Genomic DNA, 13,661 nt, shown 5'->3' with positions numbered 1-13,661 from the left:
TAAACTTTGGCCTTTAACGGACACCCAAAGACATGAATTAGCCAAGTGTTCTCAAGTCCTAAAGCCTCAGTTAATATTTTTTTATTATATAGAAATATACATTTCTACACATTTAGGCTTCCTTTAAAGTCATCACTCTTTAACCTTCAGTAATACATTCAAACCTCACTCCAACATTCATCACTAAACATCAGACGTTGTCCTGATCAGCCAGTGTCTTTATTAGAGCATACATTTCCAAAATGTCTCTATTACAAGAATCTCAATTGCTTAATTGATTTGTAAAGTGAATCTTAATTAAGGCAGACAATACTGCTAAGACTATAGTGAATTGTTATAGAGAGGAAGAGGCAAAGCAATGGCAGCCACGAGGTTACATATTCCTTTTTAAGGTATGGAATATATAATAAATAAAAATAACATGAGAACTGGGAAGAATGGAAATTTGCCCTACTAGATATACCTGAAAGTCCAGCTGGAAGGTCAATTAGTGTGAGACTAGGGGTGAATATGTATTTGATTTCCTGGTTATTCTTGAAACTATGGCTGAATAAGTGATACACTGATGTTTTCCTATATCTGTACCCATTTAATGTGAGGGGACATGAACAAAATTTGGACCTTCAAGGAAGTGGCCAAGCCATAGGTTGGACCTTTGAGTGCAGCAAACCAAGTTTGAGAGCCACTGAAACACACACACTGAAAAAAAACTACTGCAATCCTTGGGTCTTGTGAAGAAAGGTACTGTAAATGCTGTTGTTTATCAGAGCACAAATCACATGACTAGGGGCAGCTGGGAAACTGACAATATGTCTAGCCCCATGTCAGATTTCAAAATTAAATTAAAAAAACAAAACGTAGTTTTTGAAAAACGCATTTCAGTGCAGAAGTCTACTAGAGCAGCACTATTAACTGATGCGTTTTGAAAAAACATGTTTTCCAATGACAGTATTCCTTTAAATGAGGCTTGTTTAGGCAGGATATGAATATCCTATATGTGGAAAGTCCGCAGTATTTGTCTTTCTTAAATATGTAAAACAACACGTTGTGTATAGTTTCTGAATGACAGAGCACAGTGCTGATACACAATTAACTAAATAATAAGCAAGATTAAGTTGTGCCAAAGCAAAAAAAAAAAAATCGCAAAAAATAACTGTGCTTGTGTTTGTTCTCTCCCTGAAACCACTAGAAATTACAGTAGAAAACAACCATATTATCCCTTAAAAATGTAATACAAGTATCCGACTATTACAAAAGTTATTTGAAATGCAGAGGAAAAAAAAGAGTACCGGTAATTTTAGGACAAAGAATTGTATGTCATTATTGCTGCTGTGTGTCCCAATAATGCTAGCTTTATACAAAATAAGACAATACTAAAAGGTCATTCTAACCACTTGCAAACAAGGGAAAGCCAGGGATTGAGGTACAGCGAGATTTCCATTATACATAAACTTTAAAGGAATAAAAACGTCTTCATTTAATTCTGTGTGAGTGTGCGAAATTTAAATATTAATGTAGAATGAAACTCAAAGATTAAGCAGGGGCCCCACTCTCCCCTGCCCAACCACACCAAATAAACTTTACATTATAGACCAACTCTTCACATTTGGCTCTTTAAAATGCAGGAACTTGCACATTTGAAACAAAGACCATGGGGGTATATTTATCAAAAAATGAAGTTAGAGATCGCCACAGTCCACTAGAGTGAAATTCCACCACTCTCCATTCATTTCTTTTTTTTAAAAAAAAAACATCTTTTTTTTTTTATTATTGATGAACAGACAGGCTTTTCATGTTAAAGTTACACAATAATTTCATAATATATCTTAATTAACATCCAAATGATTTTTTTTGTGTAAAATTGTATACATATAGCAATGGAGAACCTCACCTTGACCCACACAGTGTACATTCTGAAAAAAATAGTACAATTGCTTTATGTGCCCTTCCTCCCTTGATGTATCTACAGATATTTTACTTAACTGATAAGAAAAATTCTGAGCAGAAATATAGCTCTTGCATGTAGCATACTGTAGATATCACAGGTTTATAAGGCAATACCGGATCATTAGACAGCTGATTAAAAACAGTTACATGGGAAGAGGCTGTGAGGAAAGCAAATAGATAATAAATAAAATGGATTGTTCTTTGTTCAGTTATCGCAGGTTTGTAATATGCAATAACATAATGAATGTGCTGCCATACTGACCTTAACCGGTAATAACACACAAACTGGCATTTTACTATACACATCAGAAGCTGCCATGATCACATTTTAATAGGCTTCTAAATTCATTCTGTGGCTGTAGATCTTTTAAATGAACATTAACCTAATACCATTAAACCGTATTTTATCCTGAACGCGATAGATTTTACAGTTCATTGGTATAAAAAAAACCAACACAGAAGCCAACTGCAGATAATTGAGGCCAGTTCTAAATAGCCTCCTATGTTGCTAACATCCATTTCAATTACTTACTCTGCTTTGCATAGTTCTTCCCAGGCTTTGTGGTATTTCACAGGGTCTTGAGCTTTCATGGAAGGCTCCAGATCTGCAGAATCTATGTACTGAGATAATACAATGGGCCAGGAGTAAATAAGCTGCAAGATTTAAAGGGCAACACAGGAGCACTGGAATCCAATATCACTTCTAAATAAAATGCGGATTTGGAGACAGAGAATAAAAACATTCCATAGTGAATAAAGTGCCACCTATTGTAAAATAGAAGGATATTATAAGTAACAAGTAGTTCAATGACCATATAAAATCATGAAGCCTAAGGCCGAGTGCTTTTATACAGGTCATGGAACTCCGAGTTGACTTCTAATATCCTCATATTTTGCAACAGGGGGTACTTTATTTAATAGAATACACGAGTTTTAGTAAATCATGTGACAAAAATGACATCACTAAGCTTTGATTATAACCGATGACATCATTAAGCACCATTTATACGGATATAATTTACAGGATATTCATGGCTCTTTTGTATTATATATATATATATATATATATATATATATATATATATATATATATATATATATATATATATATATATATATATATATATATATATATATATATGTATAAAATTTCTCAGAAACAGACGAACTCCAGGACTTCATAATGCGGTGAAAATAAAGAGAAATTTATTGTCAATGTTTTGGTCCCATTTTGGACCTTTCTCAAGTCACAGGTCCAAAACGGGACTGTAACGCTGATAATACATTTTTCTTTAAGATATAGATAGATAGATAGATAGATAGATAGATAGATAGAAATGCTTTGGGTGTCCGCACTCGATCTTCAGTAGAGTAGAGGTGCACGATCAATGTTCATAATATGCAGCAGTAATGGATCAGCACACTCATTTTAGAAGTGATTAAAGTGTTTTTATTGGTAACACAGCATTGTTACAATGCTGTGTTACCAATAAAACCACTTTAATCACTTCTAAAATGAGTGTGCTGATCCATTACTACTGTATATATATATATATATATATATATATATATATATATATATATATATATATATATATATATATATATATATATAGAGAGAGAGAGAGATAATTGGTGAGTGCAAAGGTCCTCTTTTATTTGATTTTTTTATTTTTATGATATTTTTGGAGGACCTTACAAAAATGTTTACAAATTATAATGAATTATTTATTTGTGGTCTCTGTTTAAAAATAGGTGCTGTGAAGGTGAACCATCACTTAATGTTCTCCAAAACACATGGGACGTCTATGAGGAAAATCATTCATAGGTGGCATTAAATTCAGACTGGCTCACACTCCACTCAATTCAAAGCAACGCTGCTGGACCAGCTGATTTCAAGAGTACTATGTACCTATGTATTTAGCTTTTTTCCCTATTAATAACATTGGGATCAACCATCAGTCCAGGTGGCAACCCTAAGACATATGCATCAGAAAAATCCCATAGATATATCAATTGATGAGTAAACATAGTTCATGTGCATTGCACAGTCACCTTCTGTCTACTCTATAGCTACAATCAGAGCTAGGCCATGCACTGCCTTACCATTAAGTTGAGCTTGTGATTAATAGCCAGGGCAGAGTGCTCCAGCGCTTTGAAGACTGATGTGTAGCAGTCACTCAGCTTTGTGTACTTGCCCACCAGAGCAATGGAGCATGTCTTCAGCAGTCTTTCATATCTGAAAAAGAAGACCTAGTTACTCCACTATATCCAATCAGTTGGGAAAGTTTACCTTTATTAACAATGCCAATATTGACAATGCATATAAATAGTAATAAAGACATGTCTATTTTTCCTTATGTCTCAATCCAGAGGTACATTTCCTTTGTCCTCATCAGCTAAATTACATCTAAATCCATACAGCGTTCATATACTGCAGCTTAATGACTGGACTCCTGAAAACAAGGTTTAACACTCTTAACTTAGATACAATTTCAAGCAGGGCACACGGTTGCATATAAGCTATATTAATATACAGGTATGGGACCCATTATGAAGAATGCTCACGACCTTTGGTTTTCTGGACAATGGCTCTTTCCGTAATTTGGATCTTCATACCGGAAGTCTACTACAAGATCATGTAAACATTACATAAACCCAATAGGCTGGTTTTGCTTAGGATTTATTATATCTTAGTTGGGATCAAGTGCAAGGTACTGTTTTGTCATTACACAAAATATGGATTATTTGGAGTCTATGGGAGACGGCTTTTGTAACAGATCCCATAACTGTAATGTAAGAGACAGAATGTAACAGCACATAGCCTTTTCAAGTCACAATTTACGGACCCTAAAAATTCTATTAATATTGTCCCACACACATTTTTTATTTGTCCTTTCCTTGAATCTTGGCTGCAGGAAAGATGCTGGAGAATACAAGAACTCGCTACGGAGCGCTGATCGGAGCATACCAGGAGACAGACTCATGTAATATCAATCGGGCTTTATTTCAATGCTTAAAATTACATAGATCGGTAGGGTATGTGATTCTCTAACGCGTTTCGTGCCTACATCCTTGGCACTTGATTAGTGATGATGCAGTAGAAGGAAAATCCTCATATATTCATAAAATTATATTTTTGACTAAGACCATGGTTACGTACAGTCCTGCGCGGATTCATGTTTCGAAACCCGTACCCGACCCGTACCTGCAACCCGCATTCTTACCTGCAAGTACCTTATCTGTAACCCGGACCTGCTGAACTCTAATGAAAAGTACCCCAGTCCAATTCAAGGAAGGCAATTAATATTTGCGCTTATAAATTGGCACTCCCCAGTAAATAACATGCAGAAATATTCATCTTCTTAAAGTAGAATTTGACTGAGATTCAAGTTTTCTGTTTTTTGGGGTTTGGTCAGGGCCCCCCGATTTCTCATAACAAGGAAATAGATACATGAATTCATTGTGGTATCAGTCATCCTACTAGAATCAATGAGAGCAAGAGAGCGTTCTCTATACCTTTCAAAAAGAGTTGACGATTTGCTACTTGAACTGGTCAGAAATGTTCTGTACAAGAGGATGAACCTTTTGTAAATTTAGACTTTTTTTTCTAATCAACTTATCCCCCTTTTTTAACCAGAGGAAGCATTTTATTATTTGACAGAATATTACTCTGGCCCTGTTCTGTGGCAGAACAAATTCAAATTCATAAAATTGGTTATGTAGATATGACGATGGCAAACAGTCAAAAGGAAAAATGATATTAATAAATGGAAAATGAAAAAGCAAATGCAGTGAAAACTTTCTCTTATTTTATGTTTCAATGTAAAAAGTTATGGAACTAGATATATTATACCTTTATGCAAGGTTAAAGGCATAAAACTGTCAAGGAAAATGGCTGCTATTAAACAAGGTAATGAAATACTTCCATGCAAAAGAAATGGGGGAGGGAAGTAGAGATATAATGTTAATACAGGAACTGACATTTTGAGCTAGAATTAAAATTAAGGAAGTGTGAAAAGATGTATGAATTTGTTCCCCACTGCTGAGGAATAAATGAGCATTTAAATTTCATATAGGGAAGGAAAATGTCAAAGGAAGTAAAAGTAATGGAGATGGGGAAATAAGGGAAACCATATAATGCACAATAATAGTCCCAGTGGATAACTATAAAGCAGTGATCCCCAAACCAGTGGTTTGTGAGCAACATGTTGCTCACCAACCCATTGCATGTTGCTCCCTGTGGCCTCAAACCAGGTGATTATTTTTTAATTCCTGGCTTAAAGTCAAGCTTTAGTTAAAGCATAAAAACAGGTGTATTTCCAAACAGAGCCTCCTGTTGGCAGCAGTCCACACATAGGCTACCCATAGCCAACCACAGCTCACATTTAGTACCCCCTAAACTTATTACATATTCATGTGGCTCCTGGGTTAAAAAAAAGTTTGGGGATCCCTGCTCTAAAGAATCTTCAGTACAGATATTCAAAAAAGGGTGTTAAGAGTCAATAAAACCAAAATCCTTTGGGGAGGGTGGAAAATGGGCTTCACAGTGACTTTAATCGCTAACCTGGGAACACGGCCTGGAGCTCCTCATCCTTAAAAATGCATCAGCCTATGGTACTTTCCATTAGAGTACCATGTTGCTATTTTCTTTGATTTTCTCCAGAAATCCCTTTCCTTCGTGAGTAGGCAAATAAATCAGAAAAATATTGGGCATGAACTGGTCAGAGATGCTGCAAATATGGCCTATCATAGAGGTTTGGTGCGTAAGGAAGAGGCGCCCCAGGCCGGGGTCCTAGGTTATTGATTAGAGCCACTAGGCAAGTGCCTAAAAAAGTGACATAATGCTTAGGGGCAAATTTACTTTATTTAGGGGCGAAGTGGCTAACGCTAGCAAAAATTCGCCAGCGTGACGTCATTTTGCCACTTCGCCGATTTACTAACGGCTGCTGGCGTAAATTCGCTAGCGAAGTGAACCTACTCTAGCGCTGCTTCGCACCCTTACGCCAGGCAAAGTTGTGCTCTGGCAAAGGGATGTAATTACGCTAAATCACTAAGTTGCGGATTTTCGTGAACGTTACCTCTTGCGCCAGACTTTACTTCGCCACCTCAGACCAGGCGAATTGCAATAGAGTAGATAGGGATGGTCCAAAAAAAAGTTGACATTTTTTCTAAGTCCCAAAAAAACGCTGGCGTCTTTTACTTTTTATAGGGTGATAGGCTGAAAAAGATTGATTTTTTTAGGGTACCCTCCTTTCCCCCTACATTTGATAACATACTGCACCTAAACTATACTGTGGGCAGATGTGTAGGGCATTAGAACACATTTGTTAAGCATTTATTAAGCCTGGCTTTGTGTAGTGTAATGTGTTTGCTGCTGCATATACGGCCATTGTACTTTAACTGCACGACGTATGCAAATTTGCAATCGCTAACTTCGAACCGCTGATAGTAACATCGCTAGCGCAACTTTGCAAACGATCTGTAACTTGTGTGGAACTTCGGATCTTCGTGAATTTGCGCAGCCCTGGCGACTTTACGCCTGGTGAAGTTTGGCGAAGCCAACGCTGGCGCAAATTCGAAAGTAAGTAAATTTGCCCAATAGAGTTTGGGTTGTCACTGCACTTTAAACATATGTATTATATATATGAATATACAAATAGAAGCCAGCTACTGTTCTTAGCAGTATTATCTGTAATACAAATGGCTAGCTTGAGACACAAGTCTTAAAATATGGTTGCATGTTCTGTTAAATTATTTTTCTAGAAGCAATAATGCTACAAAACACTTTTTGGTGGGATCTGTAAGAAAGCATTTTGGAAAGAATCCATACCTGTCAGCCATTCTTTTCCATTTGAAAAGTTGAGTACTTGGTTGGTCTTCTATAGGAATGCTCAGCCTCTGCTTAAAATACTTGATTATGCCTTGCTCTTGTAAAAGAATGGGGACTCTGTAAGTTGAGGACACATCATGGACGAAAATAACCTATAAAAAATTTTTAGGATTTAGGAAAGTGATTATTTGCTTAACAGAGCCAAGAGGTGCAAATCCAGCAAATGCTATTCTAAACCTTCCAGCACTGCATATTTACGCTATATTTATTTTAAAAAATTTGCAAAATATCAAAACAGGTGCTGAAAGTTGTAAAACAGTAGTTAAAGTAGTGTTTTTTTGGACTTTTATTTCTGTCCCCCTGTTTGGAATTGGACATTTGGTCAGGGCCCCCCGTAGCTAATAAGGTCACAGACATGTAAGAACATTAGTGTAATAGTTATCTGTTATTCTTCTAGAGGTAACCGAGGCATCAAATAAGCACTTAATCCAAATCACCCCCTAAAAGGCCAAAAGATATTGGATCCGCTATCCGGAAACCTATTATCCAGAAAGTTCTGATTTATGAGAAGGTCATCATAAAATTCATTATAATCAAATAACCTTTTTCTAGAAATGATTTCCTACTTTTCTGTAATAAAACAGTCCATTGTACTTGATCCCAACTAAGATACAATACATCCTTATTGAAAGCATAGTAATCCAATATGTAAATTATTTTCTAGTAGATGTAGATCCAAACTACAGAAAGATCAGAAAACCCCAGGTCCCGAGCATTCTGGATAACAGGCCCCTGCCCATTTGTCCATAGTGCCAAGGCAGCAATTAAATGTTCAGCAATATTTGCACCAGAATAGCTCTTTTCGATGGCTTCAAGAACTATTTAGGAGAACAAATTGGCATTTTTTTCTAAACCTCACCCTAATTAGCCTTAACACTGGCTCTCTACAGTTTGGCAACTACTGAGTTAAAGGATAACTTCATATGGAATATTGTGCTTCATTTTATACATATCTGTCAGAAGTTTGTGAAATATATTCCAGTTTAAAGCTTGGAACGAAGTCCTACATTTTAATAGATCTGTCAGCCACATGTTATAAGGTGTGCGAGGGAAACTAAAAGACAGCATTTTATCTGCAGTGAGCGAGTTCATAGGGAGCGGGTTATCTTTGAAAAGCACTGAGCCAAACTGTCACGGAATATTAGTGGAGAAATTAGCAATCATGTTTGCATTAATACTGATTGAAATGTGACATTCCTTTCTATGCTCCAAGCAGCAGCTAAATCCTATGGTGTGTATGATATGCACACTCAGTGCAGCTCTGCTTGTGTGTGGGAGGGGGGTTTGGATGGGTTGCTGTATTTTAAGTTGATATTGAAGGGGTTGATCATCTTCAAATTAACTTTTAGTATAATGTAGAAGAGAGTGATATTCTGAGACAATTTCCAATTCGTTTCCATTTTTTATTATTGGTGGCTTTTGAGTTATTTAGCTTTTTATTCAGCAGCTCTCCAGTTTGCAATTCCAATTACCCTAGCAACCATGCACTGATTTAAATAAAAGACAGGTATATGAAAAGCAAGTAAGGTAATAAAAAGTAGCAATAACAATAAATGCGTACCCTTACAGAACATTTGTTTTTAAATGGGGTCAGTGACCCCCATTTAAAAGCTGGAAAGAGAGAGAAGGCAAATCATTAAAAACTATAAAAAAAAAAAAAAAAAAAAAAGAAACAATTAAGGCCAATTGAAAAGTTGCTTAAAATTAGCCATTTTATAACATATTAAAAATTATTGTAAAGGTGAACCAACCCTTTCAAGGAAAACTTTACCCCCAAAATGAATATTTAAGCAACGGATAGTTTATATCATATTACCTTAAGTGTCATATTAAATAATCTTACCAAACTGGAGTATATGATTAAATACATATTGCTGTTTTAAATCTCTTACCTTGAACCACCATTTTGTGATGGTCTCTGTTCTGCAAAAATTTGCTCATGTGACCTAACATGTATGGTTTGTTTGTATGCACTGTGAATTCTAGGATCCCACGTGGAGGCCCTCATTTTTTAAAATGGCAATCCTCTATTTAGGATTACCAGATAGCACATACTACTAAAAAAGTATATTATTATGAAAATGGTTTATTTAAATCAAGAGTGCCCATACTTTACTAATGCGGGATCTACTTTTATTGATGTTGTCCCATTATGATCTACATCCATAATATCACTGTTAGCATTCTGTTCCATGGAAAATATTACTCATATATTATATTAATGTATAAAAGAATTTATATTACTATTTTTAAAAAACAACAATTTCTATGTAACCTTAGGGTAACGTCACACTGAGCGTTTTGGCGTGCCGAACGGGCGACTTCGGAAAATGAATCGCTGCATGTGATTAGGTAATTTAGTCAAGCTGTTTTTGATAGTGTCTTGAGATCTACTGATCACCAACTAAAGGTCTACTGGTAGATCCCGATCTGCCTTTTGGATACCCCTGGTTTAAATAAAGCAAGGTTTTACATATGAGCTGTTTTATGCAATATCTTTTTATAGAGACCTACTTTGTTCGGGGGTATAGTTTTCCTTTAATATAATTTAATAGATCTGCAGCTCTGATTCTCAAAGCTGTGTATAACCTTTGAAGTTAGAAACGAAAAAATCTGTAAGGGTATTGGTATACGTTAGTATTTATTAAGTCACTTAGCAATGGAAAACTGCCCCATAGGTCATAAATGCTCCACACGTAGCCCTCTAAGGTTACAGGTTAACCTCCATTGCTTACCAAACACAGGAATGGGATCTGTTATCCAGAGAGAACCTGGGGTTTTCTGCTTTATCTGTCCAGTTTGGCAGTAATGCATGCAAACCAGGATTCTGGACAGTGTGTAGATGGAAAGAAAAGTGCTGGGGACATGGTGGGATAGAAGTTCCCTTCTTATACTGCAGTTGTCTTGAGCTGTTTCGGTTTTTGTCTTAAGCAATTTGTTTGCAAATGAAAGTCAAGATAATCCTGTAATACTTCCTGTATGCGGCAGCTTGCTTAATAACCACGGTCCGCTGGCTTTACAAAAGTTGTATTCATTCAGGCAAAGAACAAATAGATATCATCATCATGATAACTTATTTATGGGCGCTGCATTATCTGGCTGAGATTGTACTGCGTGTTAACAGAGGCACCAGAGGAGCAGGAGGAAAGACTGAAATTCTAATTAGACTGCATAAATGGTGCATAATCTTCTTTGTGTAACCTTCAGTGTTAGAGGCTGCTCAGACTCTCAGAACAAATACTTTGTCAGAAAAAAATAAACCATATCATGAATATTATCTCACAGGCTGAGCCATGGGATCACCTTTGATCTGCACCAACAGTTTCTAATTGCCATTCTGCTTCCACTGGGAGCCCAACTCTGCGTACAGTATTCATCTTTCTTTTATGGTCACTAGCACACAGGCAGATTCGGGGAGATTTAGTCAACTGGCGACTAATCGCCTATTCTGTGGGTCGACAATCTCCCAGAACTGCCTTCTCCGTGCCTGCCGCCTGCTATAATGACAAAACGCAAGCGCCAATGCACTCACAGAGCTTCGATTTCCGGTTGGTGTATTTTCCTTCAATGGAAACATGCAGTGCGCTAGCCAACCATTCTTTAAAGAGCCAGATATAAATATATGATTAGGTCACATGGTGGGACAATGTCATACTCCTCATGAAAGGAATGCGCCCACAGCATGTTATCCTGTCTGATGGACATCTAGTCTAAGCATAAGTGGGAATGGCTATGATATTGGTCAGGGAAGCAGCAAATTTGGTCCCTTATTCTAGAGTCCTGGGTCGGGTAGCTGCGGGTTACCCACAAAAAGCTGTGGTACCCTGTGGGTTGCGGGTAGAAGTTCCGGGTGCGGGAATAGACGCAGGTTGGCGGTTCAATATCGATTTTGACTCCTTTTTTCTGATCACGTCTACTTCCGATAATGTCACTTACGTTTTGCAAACACAACACTTCCTGTTTTACTCCTTTTTTTCGATCACGCCTACTTCCGATGATGTCACATCCAGTAAACAATGACAGCACTTCCTGATTCTTGATGGTCAGCGGGTCCGGTTTGCGGATAAGTTACTTGCGGGTTGGGTAGTGAGTCCAAGAGGGTAAGAATGTGGGTTTGCAGGTACGGGTTCCAAAAAATGGACCCGCACAGAACTCTACCTTATTCATTCCAATAAGCTATTAACTTGGTGAAGAGTGGCTGGGTCAGCAGGGCATATTGACCAACATCATAGAAAATCCTAGAGGCAGAGGTTAAGTACCAAATCCATCAGGCCTGTTATAACTGTACTCGGACTGAAGAGACAAATGTACTTCTGAATTATAGTGCCTCTTTTCCCAGGAGCCAAAGGTCTCTAATGGTTTACAGTAAAATGTTTTGCCTTGCATCATTAAAATGTCATCTTTACAGCATATAGCAAGAATAAATCTTTGATAAGAGCAAATCAGCTGATAGCTAAAAAATACACTCAATCATTTAATGCAATGAGCAATGTGGTAGAACCCAAATGGTTAAAAAAGGCTGACCTGTTCTGGCTCCACGTGGCAAAACATGGAAATCTTCTGTTTTACAGCCATCTCAATTGGCTTGGCACTTCTGCATACAATCTGTGAACGAATGAAATCCTTACATTACATCAAGTAAAATGTAAATGTCAAATTTATGAACCCTTTAACATTTTCTATTTTTTTTTATACGAGTGTGACCTAAAATGTCATCTGATTTTCAACACAAGTCCTAAAAGTAGATGAAGAGAACTTATTTAAACAAATGAAACAAAATGTATTATATTTTCTCATGTATTTATTGAAAAAAGTTATCCAATGACATATCTGCGTACGACAAAATTAAGTGAATGGTGCTCTCAGCCCCCCTTGTGCAGCAATAACTGCAACTTAAGTGCTGATCAGTTCTGCACATCGAACTGCCCGTTCCTCCATACAGAACAGCTTCAGCTCTTGGATGTTGGTGGGTTTCCTCACATGAACCGATCTCTTTAAATCATGTGAATAGATCTTTGAATAACATCTAATACTTTAGAGCAGAGATTCTCATCACGCACACACACAAAGATAATGATTAAATAGACAGTGGCTGATACAGTCACGTATAAAGTCTTGGAAGCGTGACTCTTTCTTATTCGGCACACATGCATTATTGATTTTCTAATGTCAGCAGAGTAACGTTTTTTCCCCCTACTTCTTTCCCAGTTCGTTTGATTATATCCCTTACACAAAGCGTTGTCATCTCTGCATGTCACTTTGCTTTGATATCAATGAGAAGCGCCATGAGTAATCTTCCGCCTCACGACTGGTGCCCCAAAACAAGTGACCGGTGGCTTTCCAGAGAGTTCAAAGCTCCGCTAATCAATATCATGTACCTCAGAGAAAGTTTTAAATCTGTCCCAAAACTACCAAGAGTAGTGATCCTTATGAAGTGGGGGGAGTTAGAAGCAGTTTAAATGCATCCAGAAATATCTCATATATGGAGACATTTTTTCAGATTGACCTAACTGATTTAGTCCAGGCTGACACTGGACATGGCCCTTTTCTTGATATTTTAGTTGCATAAATACCCACTAGAGCTGAACAATGGCTCTAGGTGCTCACTATCCAACTGAAACATGCTAAAAAAAAGAAAAGACAATATAGGCCTATATAAAGACCCTGTTATCTGCAATTCTGGGTTGTGTGGCCACTCTGAAGGTGAAAGGCATGAGGAATAGTTGTGTTCCACACATACATACCACAGGCTCAAAAGTGCAGCAGTGCCTAATATGTGCACCGCCCATATTGTCTTCTACAGAGCAGGAAGTACTTAAAG

The 13,661-nt window shown here is 37.2% G+C and overlaps 1 protein-coding gene across 1 annotated transcript in view; it reads right to left on the bottom strand.

The window, feature by feature from the left end:
- Positions 1–13,661, bottom strand: part of ctps2.L (CTP synthase 2 L homeolog) — a gene marked incomplete in the record, with an annotated part of 70,592 nt that overhangs the window by 32,445 nt on the left and 24,486 nt on the right. Inside the window, 4 exon segments of the mRNA NM_001092579.1 lie at positions 2,480–2,568; positions 4,054–4,186; positions 7,781–7,932; positions 12,365–12,445. Coding sequence (NP_001086048.1) covers positions 2,480–2,568; positions 4,054–4,186; positions 7,781–7,932; positions 12,365–12,445 — 455 coding nt within the window.

Source organism: Xenopus laevis, chromosome 2L (genome assembly GCF_017654675.1).
Source record: "Xenopus laevis strain J_2021 chromosome 2L, Xenopus_laevis_v10.1, whole genome shotgun sequence".
In the NCBI taxonomy this organism is placed as follows: Eukaryota; Metazoa; Chordata; class Amphibia; order Anura; family Pipidae; genus Xenopus; species Xenopus laevis.
Note: the sequence above shows the minus strand (reverse complement) of the source record. Positions and strands in the feature narration are given on the sequence as shown.